Genomic DNA, 21,946 nt, shown 5'->3' with positions numbered 1-21,946 from the left:
TAATATTAAGAACAATGATAATAAATGTTTTCTCTGGTCTGTTCTTGCTCACTTACATCCACCAAAATGTAATTCAGAAAGAGTAAAACAATATATGAAATATGAGAATACCTTGGACATTAAAGATTTTAAATTCCCAATGCCACTAACAGATATTCCTAAATTTGAGAAAAAGAATAATCTTTCTATTAATGTATATGGATTAACGGATACAAACAAAGTTCAAATATTAAAAATTTCAAACAACTATAAAAATGAAGAAACACACATTGACCTTTTATATTTTAGTGTTGGAAAGAATTCACATTACACATACATCAATAATTTATCAAGATTAATCTCTTCTCAGGTATTCAGAACAGCAAACAAAATATATCCTTGTAAGCGATGTCTTAATTCATTTCATACAAAAGAACGATTAGAACAACATTCAAAATATTGTAGTAATCATAAATCAGCTGTAATTACAATGCCTAAACCTGGTGAAAAGATTTATTTTGAAGATTATAATAAATCTATCATGCACCCATTTGTGATATACGCTGATTTTGAATGTATCCTTAAAAAGATAAATACTGCTTCTCCTAATCCAAAAGAACCATATACAAATAAATATCAAAAACATATTCCTTGTGGTTTTTGTTATTATATCAAATCATCTGTTGGAGAAAAGTATAACAAACTTGAACATTATCGTGGAAAAAATGCTTCACAAGAGTTTGTAAAACGATTAGAAAAGGATTGTATAAGACTCACTAAATTAATGAAAGAAACAAATGAACCGATGAAATTAACCAAAGAAGAAAAATTAGAATTTAGAATGAACAATATCTGTCATATTTGTGAGGGGGAAATTAAGGAGTTTAAAGTTAGAGACCATTGTCATCTTACTGGTAAATATAGAGGTCCCGCTCATTCCTGTTGTAATCTTAATTATAAATTACCTTCTTTTATTCCAGTCTTTCTTCACAACAGCGCCAACTATGATACACATCTATTTATAAATGAACTTTCAAAAACACCAGGGAATATTTCTGCTATAACAAACACAAGTCAAAAGTATATTTCATTTTCAAAAATGATATTCACAAAACCTATAACTCGTATTAGGTTTTTAGATTCTTACAAGTTTATGGGAACACCACTAGCCTACCTCGCATCAAATCTAAGCTCCACAGACTCTTTTCCAAATCTTAATTCATTCTTTCCAAAAGAGGAAATTCTCACTAAAGAGGAAATTCAGATTAAAGATGAAATTCTGATTAAAGAAGGAATTCTTACGAGAGAGGAAATTCAAACAAGGAATGAAATTCAAAGTAAAGAGAAAATTCTTACAAGTAAGGGAATTTATCCTTATGATTATATGGATTCATTTATGAGATTTAAAGAAACACAACTTCCTTCAAAAGAAAGTTTCTATAATAACCTTTATGAAGAAGAGATAAGTGATAAGGAATATAAACACGCACAAGAAATATGGAAAATATTTAAGATAAAGAACCTTGGAGAATATCACGATTTATATCTAAAAACAGATGTTTTATTGTTAGCTGATGTGTTTGAAGCTTTTAGATCACTCTGTCATAATAAAAATTGTTATGGGTTAGATCCTGCCCACTATTTCACAGCTCCTGGTTTAGCTTGGAGTGCAATGTTGAAAATGACAAAACAAGATATAGATTTAATCAGTGATGTGGATATGCTTTTGATGATTGAGAAGTCCAAGAGAGGTGGAATATCACAAGTATGTTCAAAAAGATATGCTAAAGCAAATAATAAATATCTCCCAAATTATGATAGTGAAAAAGATAGTAATTATTTGATGTATTTTGATGCTAATAATTTGTATGGATGGGCAATGTCTCAATCTCTACCTTATGGTAAATTAGAGTGGGTGGAAGAAAAGAATTATGAAAAGGCTTTGATGAATATTGTTATTTCTTCTCAAGAGGAATTGAATGACGAAGAAGAAGGTTATTATTTTGAAGTTGATTTGAGGTACCCGAGTGATCTTCATAATAAGCATAAAGATCTTCCTTTTGCATGTGAGAAAGAAACTCCAAAGAAAGAATGGTTAAGTGATTATCATAAAAGTTTTAATATTAAAGGTAAATCAACAGAAAAGTTATTAACAACATTCTATGATAAAGAGGGATATGTTTTGCATCAGAGAAGCTTAAAACAGTTTTTGAGAGAAGGATTGAGAGTAGCTAAAATTCATAGAGTTTTAAAATTTAAACAAAGTCCTTGGGTGAAAAAGTATATTCAATTCAATACAGATATGAGAGCAAATACAAAAGTAAAATTTGAAGGGGACTTTTATAAATTAATGAATAATGCTGTATTTGGAAAGACTATGGAAAATGTTAGAAACAGGCAAAACATTAGATTCGCAACATCTTGGAAAGAAGCTTCGAGATTGATAAATAAACCAAGTTTTGAGAGAGAAGAGGTTTTTTCAGAGAACTTTTCTGCAATTCATATGAAAAAGGAAAGTATTGTAATGGATAAACCAATTTATATTGGAACAGCAGTTCTTGATTTATCAAAGATATTGATGTATGATTATTTGTATAATGACTTAAAGAAAGAGTATGGTGAAAATGTTTCATTGTTGTATATGGATACTGATAGTTTTATCCTAGATATAAAAACTGATGATGTTTATGAAGATATGAAGAAAAATATTGGAGTATATGATACAAGTAATTTCAGCAAGAAGAGTGAGTTATTTTCCAAAAAGAATGAAAAGGTTATTGGTAAGTTTAAGGATGAGTTGGGTGGAAAAGTAATGAGTGAGTTTATTGGATTGAGAGCAAAGGCATATGCTTATAAGTATGGTGAACAGATTGATAAGAGGTTAAAGGGAATAAAGAAATATGTAATAAAGAAATCAATAACTTTTAGAAATTATTATAATTGTTTGATGAATAAGAAAGAAGAATATAGGAAAATGAATACAATAAGAAGTTATAAACATAACATATATAGTGAAGAAGTAAATAAAAAGGCATTAGGAGCCTTTGATGATAAGAGATTTATTTTAGATAATGGAATAGATTGTGTTCCATATGGATATTGTATGATAGAGTGTATAAAATAGATTATGTTTTAACGATGGGAAGATGGGTTAGGGTTTTTAAGGGCTACCGCTGCTTTTTTCACAATATATAAATGGTTAAACCAAGTATTAATCAAACTAAAGAGTGGAGAAAATCTCAGTCTTGGTATATAAATGGAAAACATAATGAATGTGAAAAATATCAAATAAGTCTTATTGAAAAAATAACTAAAACAAAGGTAAATAAAACAAATAAGCGAATTAATTTAAAAACTAGTAAGTTAGAGGATGTAAAGAAAAAAATGAATATCCTTGAATGGACTGAAAACTTTGATGGTTATCAATTGAACAATGAAAAACAATTTACTATAATCTCAAAATGATATGTGGCTCAGGAGGTGGTCAAACAAGAGCATTAAGAGAAGTTTATCATTTCGTAATGGCACAAAAGGGGTATCTTAAAAAATATAAAGATTCAAATGTTTTGTTTGTCAATATTTTAGATGGGGATTATTGTGCAAAGAAAATTAAACTATTGAAGGAATTTGAGAATGAACAAATCTTTATAGGTTCAATGAGTGAGCTGTTCAACCCCCAGGTGTTCAATTCAATGAGGTTCAACCTCCAAGTTAAAAGGGGAGACAAATAAATATACCTTGGGATAAAAAGGGGGGTTTATTTTTAGGGAAAAAAAATATAAATCGCTGAAAATCCCCCATTCATTTACATGGGGAAAAGTGAGCCAGAATCAGTATTCTTACCCTACTGTCGTCCCTTACACTAAAGCACGTTCCTTTTAACACTACGTAGCTAAGCTACGTCCCCTCTACACATTCACCAGTCTGTCACGGTCTCCAAATAAATCATTTTATCAATTTCCCCACCTAAAGCTCACTAAATCCCTCTAGCTAATCCATTCCACGGACTCCATGAGGACTTACCCCTGCCCCATGAAGTTGGTCTAACTAAGCTAACCCTTCCCCCTAACTAGTTTTCATCCTGTGCCCAGGATCAAGGGGGTCTTTCACCCCTTGCCCAGGAATCCTGTGCACCCGAAAGTGAGGCTTGCTTTTTATTTTTTTTATTTTTTTCCATGCGCAGCACCTGCGCGGCAACTCAGAGCTCGCGCACTTTGCATCTGTCCGTGACGTCATGCAGCTGCACGTGTTCCTCGTCCCTCCTTGGACGGTAGCATCCGGCAGAGATACCCCTCCTACCGGATTCCAACCCCACGTGCAGCCATGGCGTCACCGTGCGCAATAAAAAAAAAACACAAGCCCCACGTCTCGAGGGGTTCCCCACGCGAACACATGTGCTTTGCCCGTTGGAGCTTAACACACACGATCGCGTGGAGAACCCGTCCGGTCCAAATCCATTTACCTGCCTAAACTTTGTCCGTCCGCGGGATCGGCAAATCCACCGCGTGCGTTTCCGGACCGGGACTTCACTCTCGCAAGCGAGCACGTGGCGGTCTCGTGCGTTGCACAGCACGGACCGCGTGCTCACTGCTGGGTGAACCCGGCACGGTCCGCGAAACAGCTACAGCCGCTACTCGGCTTTCGTTTCTCCCATGTCTCCGTCGTCGCCTCCATTCCACCCACGCACACCTGCGTGTTACGACGCACACAGTCCACTCCATCACATTCACACGGGGAGACGCGGCTGCGTGCTCCCGCATGCCGACCGACATCTCCCTCTCATACCGCTCTCTCACACACACGGTCTCCCTGGCACACAGCGACCTTGCACACGGCCGTTCACTCACGCGTGCCTCACTACTCACACAAACCATACTACTCACACGTGGTGCTCCATTCACTCGCGCGGGGGCACTCACCCGCGGTGCCTCACCCACACACGCGAGGGCACTCAACCGCTGTGCCTCATCCACACACCGTGCCTCACTCATACACGCGGGGGCACTCACCCGCGGTACCTCACTCATACACACGGCGACACTCACACACGCGGTCTCTTCCACACAACGTCCCTCACTCATACACGCGGGGGCACTCAACCGCGGTGCCTCATCCACACACGCGGGGGCACTCACCCGCGGTACCTCACTCATACACACGGCGACACTCACACACGCGGTCTCTTCCACACACGGTGCCTCACCCACACACGCGGGGGCACTAACCCGCGGTGCCTCATCCACACACCGTGCCTCACTCATACACGCGGGGGCACTTAACCGCGGTGCCTCATCCACACACGCGGGGGCACTCACCCGCGGTTCCTCACTCATACTGGCCGTTTCACTCACACACACGGCCTCTTCCACACACGGTTCCTCATCCACACACGGTGCCTCATCCAAACACGGCGTGCTGGGAAGCACGCACTCCAGCACCATCGCCACCACACCACTCACACGTGGTGCCTCACTCATACTGGCCGTTTCACTCACACACACGGCCTCACTCACACACGGTGCCTCACCCACGCACGGCGTGCTGGGAAGCACGCACTCTGGCACCATCGCCACCACACCACTCACACACGGGGTCGCTTCCACACACGGGGACGCACTCACACCTTGCACCACACACACAGGGACAACCACACTGGGGATTCGTGTCCCCACAAGGGTCTCCGGGGCCTCTATACCCCCCAAGCTCTCCGTGCACCCGTCCACAGCACCCGTCCCCTCAACCTCGCAAAGCACGACCGAACTCACCTGGTCGTGACTCACCTCAAGGGGGCATACTCCCTCCCCTCGTTCCTGGAGGAGGCCATCCAGCTGCTCGCACCGGGTCCCTGCACGCTCCGCGAGCTCACCCCCATTGTCCTCCACTACCTCCGTGTGTGTGTGTGCGTCACTTACCCCGTCTTCATCGTGCAGTCTTTCCTCTATTTTTTCTATCTCCCGTGTCTCTGCCAACTCTTCGCCCTTTACCTCCCTTGTCTCCACTATTATTTCCTTTGTCACGGCCTTCATGCCCGCCTGCAGGCATCGGCCCATGTTCTGCGTCTCACCCCGCAGCTTTTTCGTTTCTTCCCTCATTTGCTGTGTATTCGCATCCAACTTTTCGTTCATTTTTTCTATTCCGGCATTCCAGTAATCCAGTTTGTCATTTATGCTCTGCGCGAGTTCCATAATCTGCCGCATTGTCACCTGCCCTGGCCACTCCCACTGACTACATTTAGTGGTGGAGTTATAATAAAAAAAACCGACCAGATGAACGGCATCGATGCCTTTCCCAACCTTCTGGTACGGGTTTCTCTTGCACGGTGATCTCGTCCTGAGCCATGGATTCTACATTACTATTACACATACCTAATCCACCCGGCACCCGCTCGCCTTGAGACGCCATCTTGCTTCTCGTGAAGGGTTAATTTGAATTGCTCGTAATTTGGAGGGAATCGGGGGTCGCTTCTCTCACCCCTGGACCGATTCCCGTGAATTTAGCCGGAGACAGGAGAGCCCGTTTTCCTTTCTCCGATACCAGTGCCGAGAGGAGGGCGATGAATTTGTATCGCACGACCTGACACCAGTGTTGCGGATTTCGCGCCCGCCGGCGTGCGAACGGCCACGTAACTCGAATCGCGGCACGTCGCCCACCGGACGGACAATCCAGTCGTGACCCTCTCGGACTAACGCCGGGAACCAGTCACGGGTGGACCTTTCGGTCTCACCGCGATCGAGCCAATCAGCCCCCGCGTGGGATAGGGTTGCTCGCCAAATTCGACCTACCTAAGTACCCACGCGGAGGGTAGACCGGGCGATCGCACCTCGCCGCAGGTCGACTTCGGACACGGGCCACTTAAGCGACCCGTTCCGTACTATCAGAATAACCGAGCGGTGTTATCGTCGACCTCGACGGTTCGATTAATTATCGGGCGTATTCAGCCCACTACCAACCCTTTACGTGAAGCAAGATGAGGATTCAAAGAAAGAAATGACGAAGCGAAGCGGGAAACAGTTCAACAATAAAGCACATTTATTCGCGGCACACGGGAAGCACACAAATTCAATTCCACCAAATGCACACAAAAAAAAAGAAAACACAATTCCATTTACACAAAAAGCAAATATAAAAGTGAAAACACAGTGCAGAGCTAATACCGACTACCGAGCACACGGCAACACTTATACAATTCTACTTCACAGACGGCGCCGACAACACATACCCAAAACCAAGGAAAAGAAATACCTCAAGAATGAGGCGGGCCTGAGGCCGAGACCGGGTCGCGCCTACCCGTCTGGTGATGAGACGCGGAGCGGCGATGGCCCCGCAACCCGCGGGCCTCGTGGACGGTGTCTGGTAGGGGGTGGGAACGGGGCCCCCTTGGTCGCACTATCTCAGCGCGGGGGGAAACAGGAGGGGGTTGCTGATGCTCGGGGTATAGAGGATCTTTATTATCCCTGGTGTGCGTCTCCACCTCGGCCAGGTCGCGCTGCCGGCCTTCCTCGGGCGTGCAGCTCCTGGCACCGACGCGAGCACCCCCTCGTCCGACTCTCTTCAGCTTCTCCAGCCACTGCAGGCCTCGGGCTCCAGACTTCCACACTCGTCCCCTCCGTTCCGACTCCTTCTCGTTCTCGTTCTCCTTTCTGACGAACACCGTCCTTTTATCCCCCCGTAACTTCGCCTTTGACCCCCTCCCTTTGACCTTTCACCTCGCTCCCCATTGGCCCGAGAAAAAGTGGGCGTGAAGGCTTTTTGATCCACAAATTTGCATATATCGATCGCCCTGGGGGCGGGGCCAAATCGCCCCTCGCTCACCGATTGGACGGCAAAAAGTGGGCGTGTGTCGTTTTTGATCCGTTTTTGAAGCACAAAATCCGTGATTTTGTACACGCTGTTCGACGCGCGCTCTGCACGAATCCAACACCGGTACCCACAGCGGGGCAAGAACGGTGGCGATGCTACGGTTGCGAGGTGTGACGTGAAGGTCGTGGCGGTTGTGGTGAAGCGGTGGTTGTGGTCGGTGGTTGATGTTGTGGTTGTGATGGTAATCATGGCGGTTGGTCCAAAATAAAGATAGTAAAAGAAAAACGGCTATCCTGAAGAGTCGCAGCTCGCATAAATGACATGTATTCCCACTAGACAACGGGTCTGGGCCTAACTACACATGCACTTACCGAGATACCTCACCTAAGGGACCTGAATGGTGGTTTGCGAATCTGGTAACCACAACAATATATATATATATATATATATATATATATATATATATATATATATATATATATATATATATATATATATATATATATATATATATACTCGTTTCTCGCCCTCTGTCAATTATGAAGAATCGCCTTTATATTAAAAAAAAATTCTCATATACGAATCTGGATCTTCAGCAAAATCTAATAATTTCATCCTTGTCACACACCCAACCTGTTCCCCAAGTTTCGTCCAAATCCATCCATAACTTTTTGATATTCCTGATTAAAGACAGACTGGAGTGAAAAAAATAACCTCCATCCACCTTCGGTAGCAGAGGTAAAATGCTTTTTATTAAAAGGCAATACAAAGTTGAATAGAAAGGAGGAAGAGAGTCACAGATTAAAGAATTTGCAGGCATTGGTTTCCCAGAATATGTTGATGTATATTGCATACCTTATTATAATTGAGCTCATGGTGACCAGTTGGCAAAGAGGCCTACAATTATGAACAAACGGGCTGAGAATAGATCCCCCTCTTGCTGAAGCATTTCTTTTTTTCTTTTTGTCTTGAATTTTGAGAAACAAATATTTTTGTTTGTTTGATTTTTCAGCTGCAGCAGTGTATTACAACTTAGCAGCCAGTGGTTGATTGTTGTTTTGAGATGCAATGAGATTTCTTTAACTCGTCTGTAACTGTTCACCTCCACCCCTTTTTTCCTTTCCTGGTGCTTTGCATAGGTTGTACAAGCTCTGCCGGCCAGACATGGATACTGAGTAAACAAGTTATCGGATTCAACTCGCAACACCTTGTACAGCAAGAACAGGTCAATTCCACCAAGATTTGAGTCATGAAACTCCTGAACCCACAGAACAACATTGAGGTTTTCAGGAAATCTTTGGACAGTTTGCTCATTACGACTTGCAGATATATTATATGTTTGTATACATGTAGTTTTTAAGATAGGTGCAGGGACTTTCAAGAAAAGCACCAGGTGGTTTTATTATACCATTGTTTTAAATGACATTACTTCTAATCCTAAATTTTGAAAGAAAACGTTTATGTTTCGGCTGGGATTAGTATGTGTGTGTGTATATATATATATATATATATATATATATATATATATATGTATATATATATGTGTATATTTATATGTGTATATATATATATATGTATATATATATGTGTATATATATGTATATATATATATATATATATATATATATATATATATATATATATATATATATATATATATATATATATATATATATATTATGTACATGCACACCAGATCAACTCATCTTGAGCCTTTTCCAGTCATTGCGGTGCATGCTCTTTGAGACGTGTACACAAGTGTGGATGTGTGTCAAATGTCCTTCGTCCATTCCCGACAGTGTATATTTTCTTTTTTTTTAATCGCTGCTCTGGTGTTTTTTGGTTTATTCTTCATATCACCTCATAAAAAAAAAACCCACAGCAACCAGGCTTGCTTTCTAACAAACTGCAATACCAACGGATGCTTCGTAAACCTCAGCTCAGTTGAAAAAAAAGAGCCATAAGGGAACAACCAACCTTTTTATATCACATACTACAGGACTGCCTCCTTGAAAAAAAGCACCGTGAAACCTCTTTGCTCTGTTTAAAGCAGTCAGCCATTTGCCCCACGAACTTTGTTAAATAATTGTATTTCTTTAGTTAATTATTTATTGTGTAAGAGCCCATTTTGCCTTGACCACTTGATAAATGGTACGTCTAATTTTTGTATGCTTCCGGTCATGTTGGCCTGAAGATGTCCCCTGGATGTCAGGCTATAATTTGTGTACATTCCTTGCTATGTGCAAACGTTGCAATAAACTGCATTTGCACTTGTTATGAACATCTATCCATCGTGATTTGCTAAATGTGTTCATAGAGCGATAATGATTGAAATGACTTTCCTTTTTCTTCGTCCCGATGTGCCTCCGTTCAGTTATCTGAACATTTGGGACCGAAGAGGAAAATACTGATCACTTTACATCACCAGGGGGTGCTCTGGAGTGGATTGTTGTGGTAAGACGCTTTAGAAGTAACGCCATTTGTTCTCACGTCGCCTCACGTTCAACGCGCTTCCCATTTTCGAATTGGTACTACTAACAATCATTTGATAAGATGGTGCAGAGGTAATACATTTACTTTTCAGGTGTCTGGACTGGGTTAGATTCCCGACCTGACTATGAACTGTCGGATTAGTGCTTCACACGCAGGGCATTTCGTCAGAAAGTGGGGACAAGGTAGTGTACACCCACCTCAGATGGACGTTAAGCCTGAGGACCTGTCTGCCAATACTGGCTGGTGGTGGATGTTAACAAGCCCTTGGTGTTTTTAGTGAAGAGGGGGTGAGTTATTTGTCACCCTAAGTAAATTATGAATTCCTGCCCTATCACTGCGAAGGCAACGGTAAACCACCAATTGCTTTGGCAGCACTGAACGTCTTCAATCAGGCAGTACACCATAGACAGACTGTCAGGGGGTGGGAGTGATACATGCATCTTGGGGGGTTTCCTACCCTTTGGTGTACATATGTTGTTCGTGGTGTCGAACCCAGCGCATTCCCTAATTACTGTACTACAATCCAGGGTCATGAACGAGGGTACAGGTCAGCTTCCACTCAAATAAATCTTTGTCAGTTTGTGTCTGTGACTTCTGAGTGAATTTGCAATGACACATCAACAGCATAACGTTTTTGAAATTTGTATTTCAAATAAATAGAAACAAAGTCAAATGAGGAAGTCCTGCTGGCACAAGTCACGCATGTTTTCCTCATCCACCAAGGCTGTCGAACCTTTGATTCCCGCCACGGTGTCCTCTCTCGTACGCTGGCCCATTCAAGGTTATCAAAGAGCTCAAAGGAATTATTTCCAGATGCACAATCTTAATGAGTTTTAGTCAACCTGATTATAATTAATTCCACGCATTCACAACCGCTGTGGACATTAACACCTCGTTCACTCATCGGAGTTAAATCGAGCACGGGACGATCAAAATGCACTTCTCATCACATGTCACCCGTCTCTCTACACCTCTCTCTCGTGGGTTTATATAGTACGAGTGCGGGCCCGGAGGGGCGGACCCGTAGGTGCATAAACGACGACTGGATTGGGGCATTATTTCAATTAGATTGGACCAACAGTGTCATAAATGGACATAACTTGGGAAACACCTGGGAAACACTCAGGTCCCGAGCGTCAATTGTGACGTCATATCAAACGAAGAAGAATTGTGACGCCCCTCTCTCTCGCCCCTCCTCGCTCCCCCCTAGTCTCGCCCCTCCTCTCTCCCCCCTCCTCTCTCGCCCCTTTCTCACCCCCTCCTCTCTCTCTCCCCCCTCGTCTTGCCCCTCCTCTCTCCCTCCTCCTCTCTCGCCCCCTCTCACACCCCCTCTCTCGTCCCCACTCCCCCTCTCTCTCCCCCATCTCCCCCTAGTCTCGCCCTTCCTCTCTCCCCCCTCCTCTCTCGCCCCCACTCATCCTCCCCTTTCCCGTTCTCTCTCGCAGATATTGGTCGACAGATAAATGGCCGTAACTTGGGAACCGCTCGTCCGATCGATATCAAACCTCGAAAAGGCACATCCGCGGGTCCCCAGCAATATTTCTGGCAAGTTTCAATCAGATCGGACCATCAATCATGCAAAAAAAAAAATAATAATAAATAAACATTAATTGTGATGTCATTCGTGACATCATAGCACCGTGTCTTGTCATTGGTCAACAGAAAATGGCCGTAACTTGGGAACTGCTTATCCGATTAATATCAAACCTTGAAAAGGCACGCCCACGGGTCCCCAGCAATATTCCTGGCAAGTCTCAATCAGATTGGACCGTCAATCGTGCAAAAAATAATAATTAACATCAATTGTGACGTCATTCATGATGTCATAGCACTGTGTCCTGTCTGGTTGACAGACAATATATGGGTCGTTATTGGTTAACAGACATTGGTCATTGTATCACGTTATTCTTTTTATTCAATTATCGTGCTATTATTATTATTAATATGCTGTTATTATTCTGAGAAAAAATTGGCATGATAAGGTGAGAAGGTGGAACGACACCTTCAGCTGCCTTATATACACCTTTTCAACACTGAAAAAGCAGTAAAATGGCCGTAACTTGGGAACCGCTCATCCGATCCGATCAAACCTCGAAAAGGCACATCCGCGGGTCCCCGGCAATATTCCTGGCAAGTTTCAATGAAATCGGACTTGCGGTTGTCGAGAAACGGCGGTCGCAGACAGACAGACAGACACACAGAGATTGCTGGAATTATAGATAGATCACAGAACAATCCCTTGCCTTCCAGCCAATGCGATTCTAGTCCATGCTGGAAGTTTTGTCTGAGAACATTCCAGCACCTTCACAAATCTCAACAGGCAGTTTATAGTACAAAACTGCCATCCACAGTCAAAATTAGCTCATTATGTCAAACAGTTGATATTACAATTTACCGATGTGTGCTTCAGCAAACTTGTAACATATAACCATCAATTTTAATCATTCATTTACAGGCATTTACGAATGCTTACTCTCAAATACCACAACATCTAGCTTTTTACTGGCACAGACATTGCTAACAATAGCATAACTTGCTCACTAACATTTTAAAATGATTTTTATATTCCAGAATATTTTTTTTGAGATGATAAATTATATTATTTCAAAAATGAACTTCCAAACTTTAAAGCATAAGAAACACTTTTAAAAGTTGGTGGATTGTGACAGATTGCAATATCTGATGATCATGACATCATATAGTGATGTGACGTCATATACATGCCCACAAGTGTCTGTGAAATGCATTTAACATCATTTACATGTCCACGAATATCTGTAAAATTGCATGTAATGTCATACATGTGCCCACGGCTCTCTGAAGTGCAAATTACATCATATACTGTAGGCGTCTACATGTGCCTGAAGTGAATGCAACGTCATATATGTGCCCAGCCCCGGATTTATGGTCAGGCGACCACAAATGTATAACAAGGAATAACAAGGTAATTTGACGCAGGATCAGACCATTGGGTCCATCATGCCTGCGCTACAGCAACACGAGATTAAATAAATCCATAAAGCTAACAACACAATTTCATTGTGGGAGATGTGGGTGGGGGGAGTGTGGATGAAAATGGTGTGACAGGTACAGCAATATTACCAGGGTGTTAAAATTAATATGAAAACTTTTTGGGGTGGTGGAGGGTAGGCGAAGGTGTTTTTAGGGTGAAGAATACACAACACCAACCACACTCTATCCCTTGACGAGAGCAATGACACCCTCTCACAGACATCACACAGCATAAATGCACACAATCATCCATGCACACTCAAACTACGTACAAGTCCTGCCAATGTCCCTGTACCTCTCGATCTCCAATGCCTCTAGGTAGCTATCTAATTCCAATTTTAACCTATCTCCTGTTTTTGCTGCTGCTACCATCCAGGAAGACCTTTCTATGCTTTAATTACCCTCTGAGTAAAAGATCCTTGCCTTACCACTGTCTTTACTCTCCTCTTCTTTACTCTCAGGATGTGGCCCCTGGTCATATAATTGTCTATTCTGCTGAAGAACTCGTCTGTACTTATTTTGTCCATATCCTTCATTATCATAAATATTTCGACCCTTGTTACCATCTTAACCACTGCCTGCTCTCACTACCCCCTCACCACTGCCTTCATAACCCCATCACCACTGCATGTACTTGCTACCCCTCAACACTGTCCATGTTCGCAACACCCTCATAAGGTATTCAAAAGTTGAACAAATGGAGAGGGGTTTCCAAAGACAACCTTTCCGTAGGGCATCATTTCATCTGGGGCCGGCCCTGTACGTGCCCACCAGTACTTGGAAGGTCTCACATGACATTGTAGAAGTGTTCACGAGTGCCTGGGAAGCGTATGTAACGTCTTAATTGTTCAACGGTCCATGAGTGTCTGTGACTGTGAATATATAACGCATCGATTTTCTCGAGCTTATTTGTTCATGGTGTTATTTTTGCATTCATCCCCAAGAGTACGATACAACGTAGACGAATAGAAAAAGTGAAATAAATTCCCTGAAAGAGCAAGGAAGCCAACTAGAGCTCTCCATAAGTAACGGTGATGGCTTTTGATCACCAACCTCAAACGTTGCTTCCAACATAAATATAAATGGACAATATAATGACTGGATGCACGACATCGTCATCAAATATATCCATCAAAGCACTTGCCTATTTACAACCCCGTAATGCTATTGTAATCAAAGGGTTTGTGAGAGTTCAAGAAATGTAAAAGTTTTCTTGAAAAGTTATGATTCGGTAAACTTTTAAAGATTCTTAACAATCTGTGCTTTGAAAGCAATTATAATTCTGCATGCCATTGGCAATCACAAAATGCGTCATTTATCATCGTCATGACAAAGCCGCTGCTCTTTTAAAAACTTCAAAGCCACATCTGATGTCTGCGTTTGCTCAAAGCTTCACTTAGATGACGTCATACTGCATATCGCGCATCTCATGTCAGACTTAAACTGCGACCTAAATGGCTTTGATGCTTTCTGCTTTTCATGTGAGAACGCTGCAGTCTTATAGTGTGAATGCCCACACAGCGTGGTGACTTCATTGCATCATACTACGTCATAATGGTTTAAACAACGCTTTGAAAAGTTCACAAGAACCGCCTTTACAAAAGGAACCTCTGAATAACGATGCAACTTTGGTGACAATAAACAGTTATTGATAGCTTCACACTCGTTTCATTGATTTAATTGCTCCCCATTTGGCGCAGTATTGGAATTGCTCTCATTTCACATCGCCTTTAATGATGTCGATGAGTTTGGCATTTAATGTGGTTTTGTGAGATGCCGTAATAAGGACTTTATTTAGCCCTTTGGGTCAACGTTCTCGGACTTGCTTAGATACTCAGAAAGGGCAACTTTTTGTTTCATCAAAATACAGTGCATCATCATCATCATCATCATCATCATCATCTCTTTCTCACCAATGACTGACCCAACCATATAAAAGTTTAGTACTTTCTAGGCTTGCTAAAAAGCTGAAAGTTTGTATAATGATGCAACTAAAAACCAATATACCAGGGAAAAAAAAAATCACAAAACAGTCGGAAAATGTCCATAAAAAATCTGTAAACAAAAGTTACCCAGTGTAATCTCCCACTGCGAAAGGCAAGACACGTGACCGAAGAAAATGGAGCATACAGTCAAACTGGTTGCAATGCAATGCCAACACGTTTCTCCACCTCTCATTTTATAATTTTTGCCACATCTACATTAAAAATTACTCGTGCTGTATACTTTTAAATAAAGATCTCATTCTAATCATTAATTCTTGATTTACTTGAGTTGTATAACTGCTTGTAGAATGAACCACAATTCACTTCATCAAATATATAAAGCTTAGATTTATTACCAGTAGGGCATGCTTGCACACTGCAAGCAACTACTCAGGTGCATCCTACATGCAGACATAATAAATATAAGCTTTATATATTTGATGATGTGGATTGTGAGAAATTTATACTCAAGAACACTAGGTTTATAATGATATGTAAGCCAAAAGACAAACTAAAAATGTTGCATATTCATAATTAACTTAATCAAGAAAGGAAAGTCATGTGACCCAAAATGCAATATAATTAAATATGCAATATTTGAAGTGTGCTATCATTACTACAATTGCTTTGTAATTAGCAATACTTAAAACATATCGATACATAAGCACATCACATAGATCAGAGACATAGACATTGGAATCACTTGTAATTGCTTCCTTTATAAAGTCCGGTCTAGTTTCACTGTTTTTAAAGCCCAATAAGGGTATTACGATGACGTTTAAGAACCCTCAATTGTAGCACTAAGTAAGATGACTCAGTGCTATTTTCATACTCGCTTCGCCGATGTTGCTTTAGATTTCAAAAAAAAAAAAAAATCGGCAGGGATTTTTATGTTTTATTGCCTTTTTCCGCATTGTAAAAGTATAGCAGCTTGGGCGCCGTTCCACCTTATCGTGGCATTTTTCCCAAGGCCACTTCAAATGTCAAAAGTCAAAACAAAAATAATGATAATAGCATGTTAATAATATTAACATTAATAATAATTATTAATAATATTATTAACATTACAGTGTTGCAAAATAATAACAATGTTACGGCCAGTGGTTTGGAGCTCACTACGAGGGGAAGCACTCAAGTTTCTCCCGAACACCCGGTGCTGAGGCCGCCGACCACAGGTAATTCTGTAGTCCAACGGGCTGTAGTTCTTACAAAGCCATAGCCGCTTGGCTTAGACTATCGGCCTAGCAGGGTTACGCTTTGAAGTTTCTGCGATACCTTTCTGTTGGCACGGCAACTGAACTAGAGGCCATGTCCTCAGCGCCACACCTGATGATCGTCTGATGAGCAAAACAGATGTGTGCAGCACTGGCTAACAGAGCAACTCACATGGGGTACAACTTCCCGTCTAACTATACTTGTACACTGTCGGACCAATGAAGGAAAGGACAACCGAGATCGATTGGAAATAACAACAAACAATTATTTATTCCACACAAAATCATTAATTCAAAAGCAAGTATTTACAGGCAAGAAAGCAAAAGGCACATAAGAGCAGATTTAGCTTACACATATTCTTTCTTAGACAATCTTTTCTCCCTCACCTCACAGCTCAACGGGGCTGCACCATCGTTCAAATATACTGGAGAACGGGGAGGAAAAGGATGTGGAAGATAGACAGTGGTGATATGACGTGATTGGATGCACAGCCATGTCCATGAGGTGTCCAGACCCAGCAGGCAAGTCATCTTGGCCAGGCAAGATATGCGACTCGCCCTCTACCTCAGCTTCTTCCTCCTCAGGATGTCACTTTTTTCTCTCATCTCTCATCCTAAAAGCTTGTATTGTGAGGAGCAGAAGGCTAAGGATAAGCTCTGAGTTCTTCTCCCGAAAGGACATTACTTTCTCTCCTCTCGTCTCTTGCACTCCTGCCTTCTTCTTCCTCCTCTCACTCAGCTTTCTTCATCTCGCAGGACAACCTCTTTGGCGACATTGTCCCATACACTTGGACTCCTGTCTTCTTCCTATAGCTTTGTCCATCTCAGCTCGTGCGAGCCTCTTCCTCATTGGTGCGCATTTGATGGGGGCGGTCTACGATGCAGCTTGTGGAAAATGCCACGTCATTCTGTGGGAACTTTCAACACAGCCCCCGCCCCTCCCGTCAGACACCCAAGGCCACAACGAGAGCCCCGCTGCCTCCCTCATGCGCAAGCGTTCATTATTCAGTCTCCACTATAATCTGCCGATGTGATGTGCCGCACCCCACCATGCACGGGAAAAGCACCATACCTCGTGGCACAAGCATGCATGTGAGAATGCACACAGTCCCATGCAGTGAAAAAACCTGTTCAGCCCAAAGGATTAATGACCTCAGAGGGACCGAATGTGCCCAATTAAAAAATGTGCGAATGGAGTGAAAACGGAGAGTGAAAAAACGGACTTGACCGAGGGACAGCTGCCGGGTTGAAAGTAAGGCCGATAGCGTGAAGGAGGGATTGTCAAAATGATGTTTGGTGAAGGGGATTATTAGTGGATTGAGAACGGCAGAGGGGGCAATAGACCAATGGGGTAAAGGAAGGATTGTTGAAAGGAGCAGGGGGTTGAGGGGGGGCAACTGATGGGGTAAAGGAGGAAATATTGAAAGTAGTGGGGTGGGGGGGGGGAGACCACACCAGAAAAACATGAACGAACCAATGCATGCCACCCAAACAACCCACAAGGGGCTAGGGACTATCTACACAAAGACTAATAAAATAACTAATCCTCAGGTCGCCTACGTGTCCATGCATGCTCTCCCCTTGGGGTAAGTTTTCAAAACCGTAACAATATTAATAATAATATAAATAATGAGAGTACAATAATTGGCAGGAATAAAAAGAATAGCATCTTCCCTTAACCCTCATGGTCGCTCCGGTAGATAAATTTTACATTATTTTATGCGATTATAATAACAGCAACCCACTAATCTCACCCACCGCCAGACATAAGCACAAACTCAAGCAAAAGGCTGATCCATGAGGTGTGTTCTATTACCAATCGGCCTGCCTAGCTATGGGCGTTCCTTCTCAACCATTTCGTTGGAGTGCTTGTTTGAGTGCTTAACCCACTGGGCGAGCACTAGCTAGCTGCTTGGTAATAGAACACACCTCAGCACATGTGTTCGGCCTTGGAGCCTTTCCTGGTTCTGTCGCTTGTGTAAGCCCTGACTAATCGTTCTTTTCAGAATGAACCCAAGAGCAAACAAAAGAGTGAACCGCACTGAGCTGCACCTCACATTCTTCCTCTTGCACCACGCTGCACCCCATGTTGCATTACACTACACTTGCACCTCTCACTCATGCACCCTGGACACCCTTAATATTTTTCTCACCCCCCCTCCCCTTTCCTTAGCATTTTGGGTTGTGCAACTCTGCGAACCTCGTCAGGTATTGAGAGGTCGCTAATCCTCAACTGCTTCTATCTCTCAGGGATATCTCTAATTTTCCCGGGTTTGTCTGTGCGTGATGGTGCCTGTCATAGCATACGTTAAGACTGTTTAAGAAAGAATATTCAGGATAACTCTGCTCTGTGTCGTCTTCTTTTGAAAATATTGTACGTCTTTTGCCGCACCCCACAAATTCCTTGCTTTCCCTGCTGTATATCTGCAATAAAGCCCATACTGTGCCACATAACTGTCCTCACTCTTTGTTAAATAAAAGTGCCTGTTAGAAATGAACCCAGCTCATTTTTGTCTTTTCCTCCATTTGTCTAGCATGGCCCACACCCTAGCTTAGCCAGGACATTATTCCCCAAAATCTGTTAAATAGCCGGTGTGTACTTGGCAACTCCGCTCGGCTGCACCTGATATGGTAAGTAACTGAAGTAATGCAAGGACGCATCGAGGGCGTGATTCCCCGTTAAGGAGATGTGTTCCAAGGTAAACGGTTGTTGGACGGAGGACCCTAGGGCACTGGTGAAGTTATTGGCGTTCGCGGTTGAATAGCGACCTGCCGTGACAAAGTAATTCGTGTGTGATGGCCTGCGATTCCCGGTGAGTCTGGAGAGGAACCAGGAACAGTCCCACCCAAGTGGTTCCCCCCGTGATGCCGGGGCCTCGACAATATGTTTTAAATTTGAAACTGATCAGACGCATCGTCTGGCAGCCTGAATATATATTTTTTTCAATATGGGTTCTTACCCCGTGGGGTCGTCCACCCCACGGAGTCGAAGCGCTGCTTGAGTTCTCTCTTTTCCTGTGCACAGTTCATTTGAACATCAATTTCTCCATTATTCGTGAACAGAATTCGATGAAAATTGATAGACGTATACTAGACACATATGTGCAGGCAGTAACTGAACCCAAAGTGCGATTCCGGCCCTTTGGGCCAAGAACCGGCCCTTTCGGCCCATTTTCTTAAAATTGTTATTAAAAATTTTTTTCAAATGCGCTGGGCGATGCCCAAAGCAAAATTAAGTCACAAATGATATGAAACTCGCCTCACTGTTGTGAGGTGTTCTGGTTTCAATTTCTGATGCGATGAAAATCTTACCAAATTTCAAAACTATCTGTCGTCCGTGCTATCGTTCAGCTGAGAGTTGTATGAATGAACTACCGCGGGGTATGTTCACAATTCGAACTTGTTTTTGATTACTTTTTTGAATAAGACTCACTTGGCTGCGCCGAGATGGGTTTGAGGGCAGAAAAGTAGCGGTTGAAACCCGAATCATATCCAGTTGACTCCTGTTGACTTCATCTTTGCTTTTTGCTTGTTTGGGTTCCTTCTGATCACTCAAATGCAGGACCTATTTTATTTGCTCTTCCATTTGATATGAATATAATGTTGTTAGTTCCTCGTGGAGGATTTCTAAATCTTACTCACGTTGTTGTTCTTGTGGACTTTTTTGTTTCACAGCCTACAGTTTTCATTGAAACTTCCTGAAACTTGGCATATATATGTAAAAATACCCTGCGCAGACAGTAACGATCTCCGATTTTGAAAATTCCTCCTAGAAAAAAAAAAAAGTTACGACGTCAAAATATCTCCACTAATCGAAATCGCCTAAAAATTATCTCTGAAACGAGGCAAGCTTTTTGAATTCTGTTTGCGGGAATCGAACAGGGTATTAGCAGAGATGAATAACCGCACATATAATACATCACTATGACATCATATCAATTTTTATGACGTCATTCCTATTTTTCGACTTTTTTGTTTTTTTGTTTCATTTGTTTCACGGCCTACAGTTTTCATCGAAACTTCCTGAAACTTGGTGTATATTATGTAAAAATTCCCTGCCAAGACAGTAACCATCTCCGATTTTGAAAATTCCTCCTAAAAAAAAGTTATGACGTCAAAATATCTCCACTAATGGAAATCGCCTAAAAAAAAATATCTCCGAAACTAGGCAAGCTTTTTGCATTCTGTTTGCGGGAATCAAACAGGGCATTAGCAGAGATGAATTACCACACATATGATGCATCACTATAACGTCATATCAATTTTTATGATGTCATTCCCATTTTTTGACTTTTTGTTTCACAACCCAGAGTTTTCATCAGATCTTCGTGAAACTTGCCATGGATATGCAGAAAACCCACACGCAGGCAGTAACCATCTCCGATTTTGGAAATTCTTCCTAGAAAAAAGTTGACGTCATAATATCGCCGCTAATGGCAATCGCCTATACCATTATCTCCGAAACTCGGCAAGCTGTTTGAATTTTGTTTGCGGGAATCAAGCCGGGCATTAGCACAGATAATTTATCACAAACCTGATACATCACAATGACGTCATATTCGTTTTTATGATGTCATCATTAAGAGGACGAGGATCTTAGCTCATTCGAGCTTGTTTTAATCCCATCCTGATTTCAATTGAATAAAGAGGGCGTAATGGGTCACGTGTCCGATCAAAGCAGGGTCGCATCAAAGCGGGATGTCTTGGTACCTGGTCATAACTGCCAGTTGTTAAAAAGTGGCAATTTCTGGTGTTAAGAGTGTGTATTGAAAACCGTTCATTGGAAGAAATTGAAACTTTACCACATGTTACATGAGCATTTGATATAATGCATATTACTTGGATGATGCACACCCCCTCAGAACGTACATGGTGAATTAAACAGTTACATGCCCAGAGTATGTCACTTTCTCACATCAGAAATTTGAATCATTGTAATCGCTTCAGCCTCGATTGTGCTCAGCTGGTAGAAGAAGAACAAGAAGAAGTGGAAGTGCAATTTGGTATTTTAACGACCCCCTGATTTATACTTTAGCGATCTATTTTGGCGTCTTGGTTTTTTTATATCGGCCTTCATTGGAATGAAAAGACACGAAAACGAGAATGAAAGCTGCTTTGTAAAGGTTTATGAATGTACTCTATAGCAGACTTTTGAAAGTATAATTTGTACACATTTACCTCAGAGGTGTAGATAGATGCAAAGGCGGTAGTGTTACGAATATGGAAGCCATTTGCACACAAACAGACAGCAGTCCCGAAGCTTAGTTATTTTGATAAGTATATGGGTATAGTTAGAATCTATTTTTTATGTCGAATGGGAATTACATGTGTGCGCTACGAGTTAATTTTATAGTCAGGTTTTTTTACATCTTCAATAATAATCCTTCATTTTCGCACCATCGCCATCCATCGTCACGTACAGGGGCGAGGTTCCCTCATCCCAGCGTGAGCTCGTCCAATCAA

The 21,946-nt window shown here is 42.1% G+C and overlaps 1 protein-coding gene and 1 long non-coding RNA gene across 3 annotated transcripts in view; one reads left to right on the top strand and one right to left on the bottom strand.

Moving 5' to 3' along the window:
• The window catches only part of LOC147026460 (phosphatidylinositol 3,4,5-trisphosphate-dependent Rac exchanger 2 protein-like), a 191,247-nt gene extending 181,187 nt beyond the window's left edge, over window positions 1–10,060 (top strand). For both annotated transcript variants that reach the window (XM_085881887.1, XM_085881886.1), the window contains one exon: window positions 8,919–10,060. In XM_085881887.1, coding sequence (XP_085738013.1) covers window positions 8,919–8,958 — 40 coding nt within the window. In that variant the 3' untranslated portion in view covers window positions 8,959–10,060. The remainder of the gene's footprint in view (window positions 1–8,918) is intronic.
• Window positions 1–21,946, bottom strand: part of LOC147026458 (uncharacterized) — an 89,317-nt gene that overhangs the window by 52,490 nt on the left and 14,881 nt on the right. The window lies entirely within an intron of this gene.

Source organism: Eptatretus burgeri, chromosome 5, assembly GCF_056783735.1.
Source record: "Eptatretus burgeri isolate ZD-2024b chromosome 5, Ebu_testis_v1, whole genome shotgun sequence".
NCBI lineage: Eukaryota > Metazoa > Chordata > Myxini > Myxiniformes > Myxinidae > Eptatretus > Eptatretus burgeri.
The sequence above is the reverse complement of the archived record's forward strand: the minus strand, read 5'-3'. Positions and strand labels throughout refer to the sequence as shown.